This window comes from Bombina bombina, chromosome 3 (assembly GCF_027579735.1).
Source record: "Bombina bombina isolate aBomBom1 chromosome 3, aBomBom1.pri, whole genome shotgun sequence".
NCBI classification, from domain to species: Eukaryota; Metazoa; Chordata; class Amphibia; order Anura; family Bombinatoridae; genus Bombina; species Bombina bombina.
The window spans coordinates 563,742,362-563,761,728 of NC_069501.1; the positions used below are offsets into that span (position 1 = coordinate 563,742,362).

At 38.3% G+C, this 19,367-nt stretch overlaps 1 protein-coding gene across 3 annotated transcripts in view; it reads right to left on the reverse strand.

Annotated features, from left to right (window-relative positions):
• Nucleotides 1–1,655: 1,655 nt before the first annotated feature.
• The window catches only part of ZCCHC17 (zinc finger CCHC-type containing 17), a 57,343-nt gene continuing 39,631 nt past the window's right edge, over nt 1,656–19,367 (reverse strand). For all 3 annotated transcript variants that reach the window (XM_053707102.1, XM_053707101.1, XM_053707103.1), the window contains exons 7-8: nt 18,047–18,177; nt 1,656–2,338 (exon numbers count right to left, since the gene is read on the reverse strand). In XM_053707102.1, the coding sequence (XP_053563077.1) occupies nt 2,147–2,338; nt 18,047–18,177 (323 nt within the window). In that variant the 3' untranslated portion in view covers nt 1,656–2,146. The remainder of the gene's footprint in view (nt 2,339–18,046; nt 18,178–19,367) is intronic.

Below are 19,367 nucleotides of genomic sequence, written 5' to 3' on the forward strand. Positions count from 1 at the left end.
CCAAGAGAACAACGCAAAATTGGTGATAAAAGTAAATTGGAAAATTGTTTAAAATTAGATTCTCTATCTGAATTATGAAAGTTTATTTTGGACTAGATTGTCCCTTTAACTCTTTCCTAATTTGATATATTTTACATTTATGGCAGCATTTATGTTTCACAATACTTTACTGAAGGATGTGAGACCTTTCTAATAGGGCCTGAAGATCTACAAAACATTCTAATGCCTTCAAAACATGAATACTGCAAGGCTAAATATATTAATTTTAGCAGAGTTTACTGCTTAAAGCACGGGTGTCAAACACAAGGCCCGCGGGCCGAATCCGGCCCACCAGACCTTGTCATGTGGCCCATGTAGCCGCCGCCGGCCGCCAGCCTTCACCCCTGATACCGCGATTCAGTAATATAAAAAATAAACATTTATATTTATAATGTTTGCTACAGTAGCGCGTCCGCGATCGTGACACTGAGGCCCGCCCGTCCTCCCCTCCTTTGAATTTGTAATTCTCGCGCCGCGGTCAGCAGCAGCGAATCAGCGACAAGCAAGCAGGCATGATGTCACCCGGGGCATGATGTCACCCGGTTGCTGCTCTAGAGCACTGAGGAGTGTGAAGTTCTCACAGGAACACGCGGCAGCAGGCTAGAGGACACTGTCTGACAAGTGAGCAGCTGAGATTGTCACTCACTGTGTCGCACACCGGGCCCCGTAATCCTCTGACTTGGCGCTGCCGATCTGGACCAGACGAGAGTGAGTCGAGACTGTGAGAGTCTGGCTGCCTGCTGCGCATATGAACCTGTGCTCTCAGGCTCAGCTGCAATAAAAAGTTTTAGGCACTCTGGCTGCTAAACCATGAAATCAGAATTATTTTAAAAAAAATATCCATTTTTGTGACTTATTCTTAAGTAAGTTTTATTTGTCAGGCACAGTCTGTTATGCTAGGAAAAAATGCTGGTAATAAAATGACAAATTTTATTATTAAAGTAACTGTAACATTGTCAACCAGGCAGCAGGTAGATTCGCAAATCTGAGGGGTAATTAAAAAATAGTAAAAGCTTCTTAATTTTTTAATTACCCTGGCTGATATTTTGAATATCTACTTTCCATTATTCTGACTATGTTTCTGCTTTCAGAGCTAGTTATTACTTACACATTATTAGAAAAAACAGTAATAATTGAATGCAGTGACAATAATTTATTATGATAATAAAGAGTGGACACATAGTCCTATACAACCGGCCCTTTGAGGGTGACCAAACTGCTGATGTGGCCCCCGATGAATTTGAGTTTGACACCCCTGGCTTAAAGGGACATGAAACCCAAAACACTTATTTCATGATCCAGATAGAGCATACCATTTTAAACAACATACTAATTTACTTCTGGTGTCTAATTTGCTTTGTTCTTTGAATTGAAAGTTGCTGTTTTTTTAAATTGTAAGTTATAGCTGAAACATGAAATCATATTTTTGGGGTTTCATATCCCTTTAAATGTAAGAGAAGGGGGGGGGGGAGCATTCCCCTCTCTTGCTTCTACTGCCTGTATGTGAACCACCGTGCATGCTTTTACCACAGCTATATGGAAAGGGTTGTGGTTTTCATCAAGGAACTCTTTTTTTCCAGTGGGTGGAAATCAGTGAAAAAAACATAAAAATATACTAATGTGACAACACAAAGCTGAATTATTTATTGAAAAAAAATATTCTCATGAAATTGCAGTTCCATGCCGCGCTCAATTTTGAATTTAACACCCCAAGTTTAATAGTTTGTTACACAATTCATTCATCCCTCTACCTGTGATTTAGGGTTTATAAAAAAAACAAAAAAAACATGACACACAAGCCTTTTTTTAATTGGATTTATTTAAAAGAATGCCAGTAAGAAAGCTGCCTATACCAGCCAGTGGGACAAGTTGTGCACAAACATACACTTCCTCTTTTTTCCCTAACAAATAAGTTATTTTCTCATACTTATGCTGGCATAACAACAGAATATTGACACAGCATTGATTTAGCTTAAAGCGTGTGTCAGAAAACAAATATGTTGGGGACATTTCTTTAAAGCTAGATCTGCAAGCAGCAGCCACAATGGTAAACAATGCTGCATCTTCTGGCAGAGTAGACACGGTGAAGCTCCCACTGGGCTGGTTCTCAGTCTCTGTGTTTGCGTTTCTTGTGTTTCCTCTTCTTTTTCTTTGCTGTCTTCCGGTTCTTTTCTTCCTGTCTCCCTTTTTTCCTAGATGGTCCAGAGTCAGAACTATCTGAGTCAGAACCCGCTGAGCTGTCTGAACTGGAAGAGTCTTGTTTCTCTTTCTCGCGCTTCTTTCTTTTCTTCTCTTTTTCCTGATTTAAGAAAACAGAAAGTGTTATTGCTTTAAAAGTCACTTTCACACTGACACCATCTGGTATTTGTGTCTATTAAGGTAATTACTAGAAAACACAGTACAACGTTTTAAATAAAATAAAAAAATGCCCAGAAAGTATAGTTAATATGTAGTGTTTATAGGAGGGAGAAAATAAATCATTTGAACTGTCAAATGTTCAACATGCTTCTATTTCCAATTTGATGCAAGTTTTCAGCCTGAAGTTTTATATCAAAGCAAAAAGGTTTGGCGTTTACTGTCAATTTGAATCAAACACTGAAACTGTTGTACTACTGCTCTCTTATTACATATTTCCAGAAGCTTCATATCTTTCATGGGGCAGGAAACTCAGGATTCCATTCCTCATAAAAGGTTAATTATACATAATTAAACTTCTTTGCAAATAAATGTCATTTTATTTTTGGATCTGTTCTTACTGTAATTTAACTAAGAAAGTTGTAATGTTTCCACTGCCCACAGAACCTGGAGTGTATTCCACAGAATACAGAACCAGACACGTATGTGCTGGACAGTGATTGGTTGATATGTGCAGAAACTCATTTAGATCCATCCCTAATTGGCCACAGCTAAAGAAGAAGGATAAACGACATTCATGAGGCCTTTGATGTGGTGTGTCCTGAGATTACAAAACAATGCATATTTTATAAAAGCATTTACAATCTATTTTGTATGTAGAGCTGTTGTGATGCAGTGAATAATTTGTAATGCATAAATAAAACTGTATTTAATACCCATTTAAATACATAAGCCTATTGGTTTGTTGTTTTGTCTAATTTACTATAGAATTGACTAATTTTCTATGGTGTGTGCCCTTGAATGCAGTTCTATGAAAGTATATGCGTGTAAAAAACATGGTGTGTGGGTTTTTTTCTAATTGAAACTTTCCATTTAGAAGTTGTACACAAACAATAAAGAAGCAGATATCTGAGTAACAATGAGAAGCGACCTGGTGACAAGAGAATACATGGATGCTGAATTGAGGCAGGCTAAAGGAATTGCAGGTAGAAAACCCTTTATCCCAACTGCTTGGGACCAGAAAAGGTTTGGATTTCGGAATAGTTTGGATTTTGGAATATTTATATCTGTAAAATGGTACAGTTTGGAGAGGGGATGGAACCAAGTGTAAACAACAATATCTTATGTTATTTAGGCAACATTTATATGTCATAATACAACGTATTCTCTCCTTTTTTTACTTGTTTAATACAAATTTACAAAAGAAGAGGAGGAATATCTTTATAAAAGACTAAAAATTCATATTAAAATGTTGTGATCTCGCTTAATATCTAACCCTATTACATCACTATACAATTATGTCAATTATACAATTAATAACAATCAGCATCTGTCTCTAATCCTCTAAATCCAGTATCAAGTATCATGGTTAAAGTCTCTCTTCAAAGTCTGATATTGTCCCCTATATCATCCATATGACATTTAATATATGGAGTTAAGATCTGCTTCTGTATTATCTCATCACATGATTTAATAAAAAACCTCCATCCATTAATTAAAACCAAGATATTCCTGTTGGCATCAAATAATACATTATGGGCTAGATTACAAGTGAAGCACTAATTTAATGTGCGCCTGTAAACGGGCAAATTCGCCAGTTTGCGGGAGTGTGATAAATTACAAGTGGCTGGTTATTGCTAATGAAAGCTTGCGGTAGCAATTAGTGCTCCGAAAATTAATCAGAGATCAGATTTGCCCCCAAATTTCAGTTTACTGTTCTTTATTAAAAAATAAAAATAGTATCATCTTTTTTTTCTAAGAAAGTAACTACATGAAGGAGTTATATTGGGTTAAAGTTGGTAGGAGTGGGGTGTTAGAAAAAAAAAATGCACCGAAATGTGCCTTTACATTGAGGTCTATGTGGAACTGTGTCCCCTGTAAATATATATGTATATGCACATATATATTTATGTGTTAATATGTGTATCTAAATAAAAATATATGTATATAAGCATATACATATAGATCTAAAATTACTGCGCAACTTACCCCCTTAGCTACGCTAGGGTCTAATGCCTTGTCTGACGGCATGAGAACGAGGCTCCCATTGGAGCCTATGGAAGCACGAGCTAGTGAGCCCAATGCTTTCATGCAATACAAACGCAAGGTCGTGTTTGCATTGCACCTAACTTGTAATACCAGTGCACATTGACGTGCGCTGGTATTACTAAGTGGAGCACAAATATCGCCCTCCACTTGTAATCTGGTCCAATATTCTTCATTAAAAAAAAAAAAAGAAACAATTCTTAATCCGACCAATACTTGGATTTTTAGATGATGACCATAATTTAAAAATACATTTTCTGATACAAAGTATTACTATAGTCATAAAGGCAATCAGACTTTTTTTCCTCGAATAATCCCAACCTAAAAATAAGACTTGGTGACCATCAATCAAGAAGATGGAGACTTTTGTGATTTTTGACAGCCAGAAGCTGAGCTTATCCCATAAGTGCCTGATCCTAGGACAGGTCCAAAAATAATGCTTAAGATTTGGACCCTCCATTTCACATTTACAGCATGCATTTGAACACAACGTATTCCATTTTGATACCCTCATTGGGGTAACATAATCTGTATGTAAAAGTCTCATTTCCGACTCCCTAAAGTATTCTTATAATGTAACCTAGTCAACTGTATTTACACTTTTTGTTATTAAACCACAATCAACTGTTTCAGATAGTTTGAATTCCCAAAACCTAGTTATTTTCTTAATCGTATCATCAGAATCAAATTCGTTAAAGTTTGCCTTTAACACATGGCAAAAAGGCAGGGGAAATTCCAAATAATATACATTTTTCCAATTTGTAATTACAGACTTGTTCTGAAGTTATCAGCCAGTCTATGCTTTTGGCATCCGTATAATCTTTTAAATTCTTTGGAGATTGAAAGTTTAAATATAAAGTACAGGTAGCCCTCAGTTTACGCTGGGGTTAGGTTCCAGAAGGAATGGTTGTAAATTGAAACCGTTGTAAATTGAAACCCAGTTTATAATGTGAGTAAATGGGAAGTGGGGAGTTAGGTTCCAGGCCCCTCTCAAAATTGGCATAAGTAACACCTAATACATTATTTTGAAAGCTTTGAAATTAAGACTTTAATTGCTAAACAGCATTATAAACCTAATAAAATAATCACTCAACACAGAATATATAGTTAAACTAAGTTAAATTAACAAAACATTTTCTAAACAGCATTATAAACCTAATAGAATAATCACACAACACAGACTTTACTTGCATTTTTCAGCAAACAGTTCTTTCTATGCATTCCAATCTGGACTGATTTATAGACAGGAAGATCTTGTTCCTTTGCAAGCTGCTCGATAGCTCAGGTCTGGTTAAACTGATTAATTTCAGCTTGGATATCTTTGCTGCAACACAAGCGGACAGCTCCACCTACTGGCTATTTTAATCAATGCACTGCTTCTCAATGCTTTTCAATAGCAGTCACATGACTGAAAAAAAAAGGTTGTTATTCTGAAACGGTGCAAATTGAACCAATGTAAACCGAGGGCCACCTATATATGTTTGTGTTACATGTTGGCTCAACCTCTCAAACTGATGTTTTGCTGTTTTAACTGCTCTAGCAATGTATGATATTATTTTTCCTCTTATAACAACTTTTCATGTTTGCCAAAAGAGCTCATGATTTTTCAGATGTTCTATGTTATTAAAGTGAAGGTTAAGTTACCTGTATGTCTAACTTTTATTCAATTCTCTCTCTCAAAATAACATAAGTTTCATTCATCATTTTCTCTGAATGCTGCTTGAAATAAAGTTATCGCCGTCTGAAATATATATTTTTTGCTTTTCAAAATCATCCCGTTTTTTTTCTTTTCTTTGCATTTTATGATCACGTTCTCCCAACAACCTATTGAAATTCTGTCCGTTAGGCGGCCATCTCCCTACGTCACCCGCCTCCTATTTAGACTGCGCATGCGCTAGTGTGTAATAGACTATCTTGATCTCTAAGCGCACCCCCGTTTCGCGCAGGCGTAATAGATATGTTGTACCGCCCACATTACATCACATTGTTTTTTACTGACATTATTTGCTGCTTGGATCTGGTCACACAAAAAAATTATGCCGCTCACTCGACCGCGCAACATAGCACTGAAAGAATAAAGTCTAGTTATTCCTTTAATACTATGTTGCAAACCGCAAATAACGCATGCGCATTGGTTTGACAGATCGTAGAGTATCGCATGCGCATCAGTAATAGACACCAGCGAATTGCGCATGCGCAATACTTACGATAGTCGACATGCACACGCTTTGAAGATGCATATACAGCGGGTAAGACCGCTCTATACGTAAGAGCCTTTAAAATCCGGAAATAGAGGTGGGGAGGAGTTTACATGAAAAAGTTATGGATATTACTTTCATAAAAAAATATTGAAAAAGGTAAATTATATTCAAATAAACTTAGCGATCAACTTATTCTGATATTACTGAATGCATCAAGGTGTTCAAATCTTAAAAACTTTACCTTCACTTTAAGTTAGAATTCTTCCCATTTTTGGATCAAAAAGCTTTTAAAAAGCTCGGAGCCTGAAAGGTAGTTAGGATATCTAAAATTATTTGAGGGTTTATTTCCAGAAAGTTTAAATAAAGTTAAGAATTTGGGAGCATGGTCAGTGAGTATTATAATTGTGAATTTGAGAGTTCGTAACCTGATTAACAAGAAATCTAGAGATGAGAAAGAGTTCAACTCTAGATAAAACTTGATCAGTTTTTGAAAAACATGAATAAAGAAGGGTTATCTAATCTCCAGATATCAATTAAATCTAGCTTGTTATTCAGAAAAGAAATTCATTTTCTATTTTGACTGTCCTTACGTTTAGTAGTTTTAGACAGTTTACTGTTCTTCCTACTCTTGTCCAGTATTAGGTGAGACACTAAATTAAATGTAAAATGAACACATAGGACAATTTTAGTATCAATAAATTGCATTAAAACCTTTAGAAGATTATACCAGAGATTTGTATAAAACTCATTGGACCACAGATGTTACATAAGGCTCGATTTATCAAGCTAGGGCGGACAGGGGCATACATATTTACCCCTGTCAGCCCCAGCTCACCTGTGGCGGGGCAGCAATCCGCTGATGGAATTCAGCATTGCACATAAGCGCTATTTTGCGCTCGCATGCAACATCACCCCCTGCCCACGCAAGCCAATCATGCCCGGGCAGGAGATGTATATCTCCCCGGTTGGACAGGACAAGGGAGATTGAAATTCTCCATCTGGAGTAGAGGTTAGAACCTGCAGTTGTAGGGGGGGCAAACAACTTGATAAATCAAGCCCATAGTATTAGCTATTGAGGCTATAATAAATCTACCATTGTCATCAACTTAATTTACCCAGTTGCCCTTGAGCTTTTCATGTTCCGAATTAGTGAGGTTTATTTCTTGAAAGAATACAATATGTAGATTTTTCGATAAAAAAGTTTTAAGCTTCTATTAGCCTCCCTCACAATACAGTAAGACAAATATGTATATTCAGGTGGCAATCAAGTACCCTCAAATACTTAGGTGTATACTTAACCCCCAGAGTGCAGGATTTGTTTGACTAATTACAAACCACTCCTCTCCACAATATTTTCAGACCTAACTTCTTGTTTGAGAAAGCACATTTCCTGGCTAAGCAGAATTAACATTCTTAACCCCTTAAGGACCAGCGACGTACCCTGTATGTCGCTGGCCTTTTTTGGGGACTTGATTGTTTTATAGCGCTGTCTTGCCACCTGCGTTGAGACTGCTCTATTCCACAAAGCCTGATGGAGCGAGTGCATTAATAGCGTGTTCTTGCTAGACTTGTGCTATTATGTCCTGAAAAAAACCCTTAACAACCAGTGACATACAGGGTACATTGTGGTCATTAAGGGGTTAAAATGAACATTTTCCCAAGGCTTCAATATCTACTCCAAACTCTACCTATTCCCTTCCCAAACACCTTCCTTACCTCTTCACAAAAATAATTACTTGACTTAATTTGGCACAAAACTAAAGCAAAGATTAATAAGAAAATGATGCATCTTCCATTCGTAATAAGGCTTGGGTCTGACTAGAGCACAAAATTGTTCAGATCCCTCATTTGGGTATACTTTGTTGGACCCCAAAAAATAGAGATACAATCCTCAAAGAATCTGCACAAACAGTGAGAGAAACCTTTACTGTCTGGGATAAAATGAATCTCTTCCTGAATATAACCTCTCACTCCCCTCGTATACAATTTAGAATTCATCCCTGGACTGACTGACTAGAAAAACCTCTAGGCCTACCTAACAGATCTCTAATGATCTACCACTTAGGAAATGATCAAATGTTTGCCTCGGCAAATGAATTAGTAGACTTAGGTTTTCAAGTCTTTAAAGACTGTTTTTTTTCTACAGACAATGTCACTCATATTATGACCCACCCTCAAAAACATAATTTATGCTTACCTGATAAATTTATTTCTCTTGTAGTGTATCCAGTCCACGGATCATCCATTACTTGTGGGATATATTCCCTTCACAACAGGAAGTTGCAAGAGGATCACCCACAGCAGATCTGCTATATAGCTCCTCCCCTCACATGTCATATCCAGTCATTCGACCGAAACAAAAACAAGAAAGGAGAAACCATAGGGTGCAGTGGTGACTGGAGTTTTAATTAAAATTTAGATCTGCCTTAAAAAGACAGGGCGGGCCGTGGACTGGATACACTACAAGAGAAATAAATTTATCAGGTAAGCATAAATTATGTTTTCTCTTGTTAAGTGTATCCAGTCCACGGATCATCCATTACTTGTGGGATACCAATACCAAAGCTAAAGTACACGGATGATGGGAGGGACAAGGCAGGAACTTAAACGGAAGGAACCACTGCCTGTAGAACCTTTCTCCCAAAAACAGCCTCCGAAGAAGCAAAAGTGTCAAATTTGTAAAATTTTGAAAAGGTGTGAAGCGAAGACCAAGTTGCAGCCTTGCAAATCTGTTCAACAGAGGCCTCATTCTTAAAGGCCCAGGTGGAAGCCACAGCTCTAGTAGAATGAGCTGTAATCCTTTCAGGGGGCTGCTGTCCAGCAGTCTCATAGGCTAAGCGTATTATGCTACGAAGCCAAAAGGAGAGAGAGGTTGCCGAAGCTTTTTGACCTCTCCTCTGTCCAGAGTAAGCGACAAACAGGGAAGAAGTTTGATGAAAATCTTTAGTTGCCTGTAAATAGAACTTCAGGGCACGGACTACGTCCAGATTATGCAAAAGACGTTCCTTCTTTGAAGAAGGATTAGGGCACAATGATGAAAGAACAATCTCTTGATTGATATTCCTGTTAGAAACTACCTTAGGTAAAAACCCAGGTTTAGTACGCAGAACTACCTTGTCTGAATGGAAAATCAGATAAGGAGAATCACAATGTAAGGCAGATAACTCAGAGACTCTTCGAGCCGAGGAAATAGCCATCAAAAACAGAACTTTCCAAGATAAAAGCTTAATATCAATGGAATGAAGGGGTTCAAACGGAACTCCTTGGAGAACTTTAAGAACCAAGTTTAAGCTCCACGGAGGAGCAACAGTTTTAAACACAGGCTTAATCCTAGCCAAAGCCTGACAAAAAGCCTGGACGTCTGGAACTTCTGCCAGACGCTTGTGCAAAAGAATAGACAGAGCAGAAATCTGTCCCTTTAACAAACTAGCAGATAAGCCCTTTTCCAAACCCTCTTGTAGAAAGGACAATATCCTAGGAATCCTAACCTTACTCCATGAGTAACTCCTGGATTCGCACCAATATAAGTATTTACGCCATATCTTATGGTAGATTTTTCTGGTAACAGGCTTCCGTGCCTGTATTAAGGTATCAATAACTGACTCTGAGAAGCCACGCTTTGATAGGATCAAGCGTTCAATCTCCATGCAGTCAGCCTCAGAGAAATTAGATTTGGATGGTTGAAAGGACCTTGTATTAGAAGGTCCTGCCTCAGAGGCAGAGACCATGGTGGACAGGACGACATGTCCACTAGGTCTGCATGCCAGGTCCTGCGTGGCCACGCAGGCGCTATCAGAATCACCGATGCTCTCTCCTGTTTGATCTTGGCAATCAGTCGAGGCAGCAGCGGAAACGGTGGAAACACATAAGCCATGTTTAAAACCCAAGGGGCTGCTAGAGCATCTATCAGCACAGCTCCCGGGGCCCTGGACCTGGATCCGTAACGAGGAAGCTTGGCGTTCTGGCGAGACACCATGAGATCCAGTTCTGGTTTGCCCCAACGATGAATCAGTTGAGCGAACACCTCCGGATGAAGTTCCCACTCCCCCGGATGAAAAGTCTGGCGACTTAGAAAGTCCGCCTCCCAGTTCTCCACGCCTGGGATGTGGATCGCTGACAGGTGGCAAGAGTGAGACTTTGCCCAGCGAATTATCTTTGAGACTTCTAACATCGCTAGGGAACTCCTGGTTCCCCCTTGATGGTTGATGTAAGCCACAGTCGTGATGTTGTCCGACTGAAATCTGATGAACCTCAGTGTTGCTAACTGAGGCCAAGCTAGAAGAGCATTGAATATTGCTCCTAACTCCAGAATATTTATTGGGAGGAGTTTCTCCTCCTGAGTCCACGATCCCTGAGCCTTCAGGGAGTTCCAGACTGCGCCCCAACCTAGAAGGCTGGCATCTGTTGTTACAATCGTCCAATCTGGCCTGCGAAAGGTCATGCCCTTGGACAGATGAACCCGAGAAAGCCACCAGAGAAGAGAATCTCTGGTCTCTTGATCCAGATTTAGTAGAGGGGACAAATCTGAGTAATCCCCATTCCACTGATTTAGCATGCATAATTGCAGCGGTCTGAGATGCAGGCGCGCAAATGGCACTATGTCCATTGCCGCTACCATTAAGCCGATTACTTCCATGCACTGAGCCACTGACGGGCGTGGAATGGAATGAAGGACACGGCAAGCATTTAGAAATTTTGATAACCTGGACTCCGTCAGGAAAATTTTCATCTCTACAGAATCTATAAGAGTCCCTAGGAAGGAGACTCTTGTGAGTGGTGATAGAGAACTCTTTTCCACGTTCACTTTCCACCCATGCGACCTCAGAAATGCCAGAACTATCTCTGTATGAGACTTGGCAATTTGAAAGCTTGACGCCTGTATCAGGATGTCGTCTAGATACGGAGCCACCGCTATGCCTCGCGGTCTTAGAACCGCCAGAAGTGAGCCCAGAACCTTTGTAAAGATTCTCGGGGCCGTAGCCAACCCGAAGGGAAGAGCTACAAACTGGTAATGCCTGTCTAGAAAGGCAAATCTCAGGTACCGATAATGATCTTTGTGAATCGGTATGTGAAGGTAGGCATCCTTTAAGTCCACTGTGGTCATGTACTGACCCTCATGGATCATGGGTAGGATGGTTTGAATAGTTTCCATTTTGAATGATGGAACTCTTAGGAATTTGTTTAAGATCTTTAGGTCCAAGATTGGTCTGAAGGTTCCCTCTTTCTTGGGAACCACAAACAGATTTGAGTAAAATCCCTGCCCTTGTTCCGTCCGCGGAACAGGGTGGATCACCCCCATTACTAGGAGGTCTTGTACACAGCGTAGGAATGCCTCTTTCTTTATCTGGTTTTCTGATAACCTTGATAGATGGAATCTCCCTCGAGGAGGAGAAGCTTTGAAGTCCAGAAGATATCCCTGAGATATGATCTCCAACGCCCAGGGATCCTGGACATCTCTTGCCCACGCCTGGGCGAAGAGAGAAAGCCTGCCCCCCACTAGATCCGTTTCCGGATAGGGGGCCGTTCCTTCATGCTGTCTTGGGGGCAGTAGTAGGTTTTCTGGCCTGCTTGCCCTTGTTCCAGGACTGGTTAGTTTTCCAGGCCTGTCTGTAACGAGCAACAGTTCCTTCCTGTTTTGGAGCGGAGGAAGTTGATGCTGCTCCTGCCTTGAAATTTCGAAAGGCACGAAAATTAGACTGTTTGGCCTTTGATTTGGCCCTGTCCTGAGGAAGGGTATGACCCTTACCTCCAGTAATGTCAGCAATAATTTCCTTCAAGCCGGGCCCGAATAAGGTCTGCCCCTTGAAAGGAATATTAAGTAATTTAGATTTAGAAGTCACGTCAGCTGACCAGGATTTAAGCCATAGCGCTCTCCGCGCCTGGATGGCGAATCCGGAGTTCTTAGCCGTTAGTTTAGTCAAATGTACAATGGCATCAGAAACAAATGCATTAGCTAGCTTAAGTGATTTAAGCTTGTCCATAATTTCATCCAATGGAGCTGTGTGAATGGCCTCTTCCAGAGACTCAAACCAGAATGCCGCAGCAGCAGTGACAGGCGCAATGCATGCAAGGGGCTGCAAGATAAAACCTTGTTGAACAAACATTTTCTTATGGTAACCATCTAATTTTTTATCCATTGGATCCGAAAAAGCACAACTATCCTCCACCGGGATAGTGGTACGCTTAGCTAAAGTAGAAACTGCTCCCTCCACCTTAGGGACCGTCTGCCATAAGTCCCGTGTAGTGGCGTCTATTGGAAACATTTTCCTAAATATAGGAGGTGGGGAAAAGGGCACACCGAGTCTATCCCACTCCTTGCTAATAATTTCTGTAAGCCTTTTAGGTATAGGAAAAACGTCAGTACACACCGGCACCGCATAGTATCTATCCAGCCTACACAATTTCTCTGGAATTGCAACTGTGTTACAGTCATTCAGAGCAGCTAAAACCTCCCCAAGCAATACACGGAGGTTCTCAAGCTTAAATTTAAAATTAGAGATCTCTGAATCCGGTTTCCCTGGATCAGATCCGTCACCCACAGAATGAAGCTCTCCGTCCTCATGTTCTGCAAACTGTGACGCAGTATCAGACATGACTCTCACAGCACCAGCGCGCTCTGTCCTAATCCCAGAGCTATCGCGCTTGCCTCTCAATTCTGGCAATCTAGATAATACTTCTGACAGGGTATTATTCATGATTGTAGCCATGTCCTGTAAAGTGATTGCTATGGGCGTCTCTGATGTACTTGGCGCCATATTAGCACGCGCCCCCTGAGCGGGAGGAGAGTTAATCGGCATAACTTCCCCCTCGTCGTCTGGTGATAATTCTTTTATAGATAAAGACTGACCTTTATTATTTAAAGTGAAATCAATACATTTAGTACACATATTCCTATGGGGCTCCACACTGGCCTTCAAACATAATGAACAAACAGATTCATCTGTGTCAGACATGTTTAAACAGACTAGCAATGAGACTAGCAAGCTTGGAAAACACTTTAAAATAAGTTTACAAGCAATATAAAAAACGCTACTGCGCCTTTAAGAAGCACAAAACCTGTCTCAAGTTGAAATAACAATGAACCAAATCAGTTATACCAACCAAATTTTCACAGTAAATGTATTAAGCTAGCAGAGCATTGCACCCACTTGCAAATGGATGATTAACCCCTTAATACCCAAAACGGATAATCAATAGAGAAAAAAAACGTTTTTAACACAGTCAAACACACTGTCACAGGTCTGCTGTGACTGATTACCTCCCTCAAAATGACTTTTGAAGTCCCTTGAGCTCTCTAGAGACGTCCTGGATCATGTAGGAAGAAGCAGGAAGACTGAGTCTGAATTTTTACTGCGCAAAAAAGCGCTAAAATAGGCCCCTCCCACTCATTATTACAACAGTGGGAAGCCTTAGTTAACTGTTTCTATGCAGAAATTAAGTCAGCCATGTGGAAAAAATTATGCCCCAATAAGTTTTATCACCAATGTACCTTAAAAAACGATTAAACATGCCAGCAAACGTTTTAAAACATCTTTTTTAAAGAGTATGTATCTCTATTGATAAGCCTGATACCAGTCGCTTCCACTGCATTTAAGGCTTTACTACATTACTTCAGTATTAACAGCATTTTCTTAGTCAAATTCCATTCCTTAGAAAATTATTTTACTGCACATACATTAATAAGCCTGATACCAGTCGCTTTCACTGCATTTAAGGCTTTACTTACATTACTTCGGTATCAGCAGCATTTTCTTAGTCAATTCCATTCCTTAGAAAAATATTTTACTGCACATACCTTAGTTGAAGGAGACCCCGCACGCCATTCCCTTTCTGAAGTTACCCCACTCCTCAGAATGTGTGAGAACAGCCAGTGGATCTTAGTTACTTCTGCTAAGATCATAGAAAACGCAGGCAGATTCTTCTTCCAAATACTGCTTGAGAAAAAACAGCACACTCCGGTGCCATTTAAAAATAACAAACTTTTGATTGAAGAAATAATTAAGTATAAAGCATCACAGTCCTCTCACGACCTCCATCTATGTTGAGGGTTGCAAGAGAATGACTGGATATGACATGTGAGGGGAGGAGCTATATAGCAGCTCTGCTGTGGGTGATCCTCTTGCAACTTCCTGTTGGGAAGGGAATATATCCCACAAGTAATGGATGATCCGTGGACTGGATACACTTAACAAGAGAAATAGGAATATGCTCAGATAACTAACACATTTTGAATCTGTCGTAAGTCCTCTGCACCAGACAAGCTCTTTCACTTCTTATTACAACAATCTCCCCCTGGTGACATCCCATACTATACAGATAGATGGAATACAGAGCTAGACATATACATCTCCTACACAGACTCACTACTCATCTTCTATAGTGTTAAGAAATCATCTGTAGCATGTAAATTCTTAGAACTAAATCTCAAAATTCTTCAGAGGTGGTACCTCCTGCCAGCAAGATGCAAAAAATATATAACCTCAACACTGCTCAGTGTTGGAGATGTGGTGTATCTGACGCACATATGGCCCACATATGGTGGCAATGACCCAACTCTCACTTTAAGTGAGCAAGAAAATAGAGATGCCCGTTCCTTTAAACCCATGTATCTGGCTCTTCAATAAAGTCCTTAAAAAAATCACAATGCCGCAAAGAAATTTATTTAACATACTAAGTAATAGCTTTAAAATTCTCATTGCCAGAAATTGGAAGTCAGACAAAATCCCATACCCTAGCTCAATGGCGACAAGAATGTAACTAAACTTTATCACTAGAAGGATTTCACTTTTTATAGTACAAATGTCTTGATAATTACGTTCAAATGCAATCGTTATGGGAGACATATCTTATAAACAAATTCCACACACCCAGCCATCACCATTATAAAGCCTAGATCTTATGTTATAGGCCACCTCAGGTGTAGTTGAGGATCATGAAGTTCTTTTACAGTTAAGGGCCATTCAGCTTTAACTATCTCACAATAACTACTTATAATATGGTTTGGATTTAAAGAAGTACATTGACCTAAATCGAACTTGAAACATGTCAGATAGACCTTTTGACACATGAGTGACTCACCACCATACAATATGTAATAGAATGTTCTTTATTGTCTTTTCTTTCCTCTTTTCTATGTTTATATTGTAACAAAAAAAACAATTGAATAAATACTGGCTTTCAATAAACTTATAACTTAAAAAAACAAAACAAAAAACACCTTTTCCTTAGTGAATTTCTTACAGCTTCATTGGTGAGTTAATTCCACTAATATTAAGAGATTAAAATTCACTGACATTTAGTAATAAACAAAGGTTAAGATAATATAATGGTGGGTGTTTATTTCCAAAAATAAGAAAGAAGAGGAAAAAAAAAAAGTTGTGCTTGATCACTACTAAAGTGTAATTGTATCCAGTTTAATATTATCCTTGCAACTGTGAATGGAAGAAAAATAATAATAAAAAAGAATTAATTTTAAAAAATGTGTATTTCAGAATAGGTTTTGGAAGTTTTTACCTGTACAAGCATAACAAATAAGTCAGTTGGTTGAATTAGTGCATTCTAAGTAAATGAGATAATGAAGAAAAACATGACAGGTACTTTTCTCTAATTGTAAGCTGTTAACATATAAAAAAAAAGCCTCTAAACAAATTCTTACACTGTACAACAAAATGTTCCGTTACAGAGCAGATGGAATTGTTGTTCCCATGCTCCCACTGATTCACTGATCATGCTGATGAATCAGAAGCTGGAAAGTGAAGCTGCCTTCCTACATACAAGTCTTTCTGTAAAGTGTATGTATTTTGTTTTTAATTTATATTAATGTAATAACTAAACGATAATCCCGACCCCATTAAGATAAAAATAATTGTGCTGCTGCTGGTTTGTAGCAGTAGCGCCAGCTACTACTTTAACTTTATTTAAATTTAGGCTGCTACTTCTCTACTGCCCTAAAGCTGATTTTTGTTAACAAATGAATTATGAATGACACCATAAACTCATTTTTTGAGTATTAAAACAAAACACAAATACAAACTGCTTGTGGGGCCTAGAACCTGTTTTGTTCAGCAGAAAGCTGATCTATTCCACACTCTAGCTACTTGACCATTAATTTCACAGTTTTCCATTTTATACATACATCATGCAGACCAGTAAACAAGTATATCCAACATACATTTGTTTATGTTTATTAAACCATGTACAAAATAAATCAGTTTTAATGTCCATTTTACCAAAATATCAAACATCCACATTCCCTATTGCAACTCCCATTTAATGTCTTCTCAATGATACTTTAAAACTGCTGGGTCTATAAAATAGTTTACAAATAACATTATCGTTTCAAATAGCTGTTGTTGCTATTGAAACTACCACCTAAACTTAAAATTGCAATACTGCAGTAATATCTAAAGAAAAGCTGTTTACACAAGAGAGCAGAAGAAATCAAGCCTCCCAACTGTGTATAGAAGAAAGAAAACAGCCCCTTGTAAGGGTGTTACTGCACAAGGAACGAACTTCTGTGCCCCTTAAAACAGTCTTTACTCTCATGCAGTCAGTCTGCAAAGTCTAGTCTGGTTTGACCAGATCAGGTCAACCGTCAATATAAATATCAAAAACAATCAGACTTAAAAAAGGAATAAATAAATAACAATAAATAAATAAAACAAATTTATATAACCTGCTAAAATAGACAAACATTTAGAAAGTGGTAATTTCCCCCCAAAATGTCATTCTAGTCCTGCAAGTGCAAATGCTGAATCAATTGAAAGTGATGAAGCATATCAGTAAAAAGTGGACAAATTATGACATGAAAAAGGAAGATATTTTACCTCAATATTTCTTTAGCAATGTGCTATTAGAAAAGCTTGTGAAGTAATAGATCACAATGGTTTTGCCCGGGATTTGCAAGGAAGAGTGCATCTAGCATGTGCAGACAGTAACTTTATTTCTTTACACAGTTTAAGGAAGTTTACTATGAAATCTTGCAGGATCGTGGCGAAATCCTGTGAAATTACAGCAAAGTTTGAACTCACCACTAATGATGTCAAATGACCGTTTCTTTTTTCACTAAAAGAGTAGCTGAACGAGAACAACTCACAGATCACTTACTTTGGTGAGCTAAGGAAATTTTGAGGTGAAAAAACGTTTTTCTCGTAGAGATCGTCACGTGACATTTTCTAATCAACTTTATACAGATTCGCTGCATCACTCACATGATTCAGTATGTCCCTTTAAGTTCTGCCACAGCAAGAATCACATAACAGTGTAAAATGCAAAATCACAGTAATATATATCATAATAATAATTTTGTAAATCACATTCATCTTTGAGACTCATACATGTTACAGAGACAAAACAGCTTAAATGTAAACAGTAAGAACCAGGAACAAATGGTTTCTGCAGGTTACCTTTTTTTTCTTTTTAGCAGAACGATGTTCAGTTTGTCCCTTATCCCCCCTAAAGTCATCGTCTTCTTCATCTGGTACCAAATCATATACTGTTCCTCCAGGTTGCATAAAACAATCCTGGGCAAAATGACCTGTATAAAAAAATAGGATATTTGTATAGAACTGTCTTTGCAGTTATATGGAATTACAATGTATTTTTATTTTTACATATATATCAGTAAAGTGATAGGTTTGTCCAACGATAGTACTTTAAAACTTGGGTAACACCCGACTAGTTATTTGCCTATTTGAAGAAAGGTGACACAGCAGTAAACAGACTTAGATTTCTATAAACAAGGGCTATACTTAAAGGAACTGTAAACTCAAAGATGAATTCCGTATAAAATGTTTATATATGTGTAGTAAAGAAACTTTGCAATTTACATTTGTGTTTTATTTTCCTAGTTTTATCTTAAGCCAGAAAATTAGCGCTGTCTCCACTGTCCACAGAGGCAAAACCATAAAATATATTACACAGTGATTGCAGGGAATCATTTATATTTGTCCTTATCTGATCATAGCATAGGAAATTAGATGAACACACTCATGAAGCGTTTCAAGGGGTATGTTCCTGAACTGCAAAATAATGGAAATTTTGCTAACATGACAAATTTGAATACTTTTGAAAACATGTATTTTGCATGCTGACCATTTGAAACGTACTGCTTGATTATTCTAAGTATAGCATTAATGTGCATTAAAAATAACGTTTAATGTTCCTGCTGCTTTTTTTTTTTTTTTTTAAAGGGGACATTAACCCTTTAACTGCTGGGCCATTTACACCCATGCTGAGCCGTTTTTGCATTTTTAGATTCTGCTCATATTTAAGCCACACTGTACATCTTTTTTTTAGTGAGAGACCAACACATATATATATAGATTTTTTGTTTGTTTGCCGGTTACAGAATTATTTTTGTTGCTTCTCTAGGGAGTTTATTTTTTTTTGATGAAAGAAAACAACCAAACAAACAGCACACATTATTATCCAAATAATCTTTCTTCAAGCAGAGTTTGCAGCCTGACAATGAGTACTGCTGCATCTAATTATGTTCAGCCCTGCTTTATAAATTTAAAAAAACACAACACAGAATTTGACAAAGAACCCCTATTGCCACCCATTTTTTAAATTGAAGTTGTAAATGTTCTATTGTGCATTTAAATGTGCATCTTTTAAGAACTATTTATGTCAGGGAAAACTAATGTATTGAGATATAACTATAATACAAATTACATGTTATTCTGTGACACTATTTACACTTACCATAAAAAAACAGCCCATGCT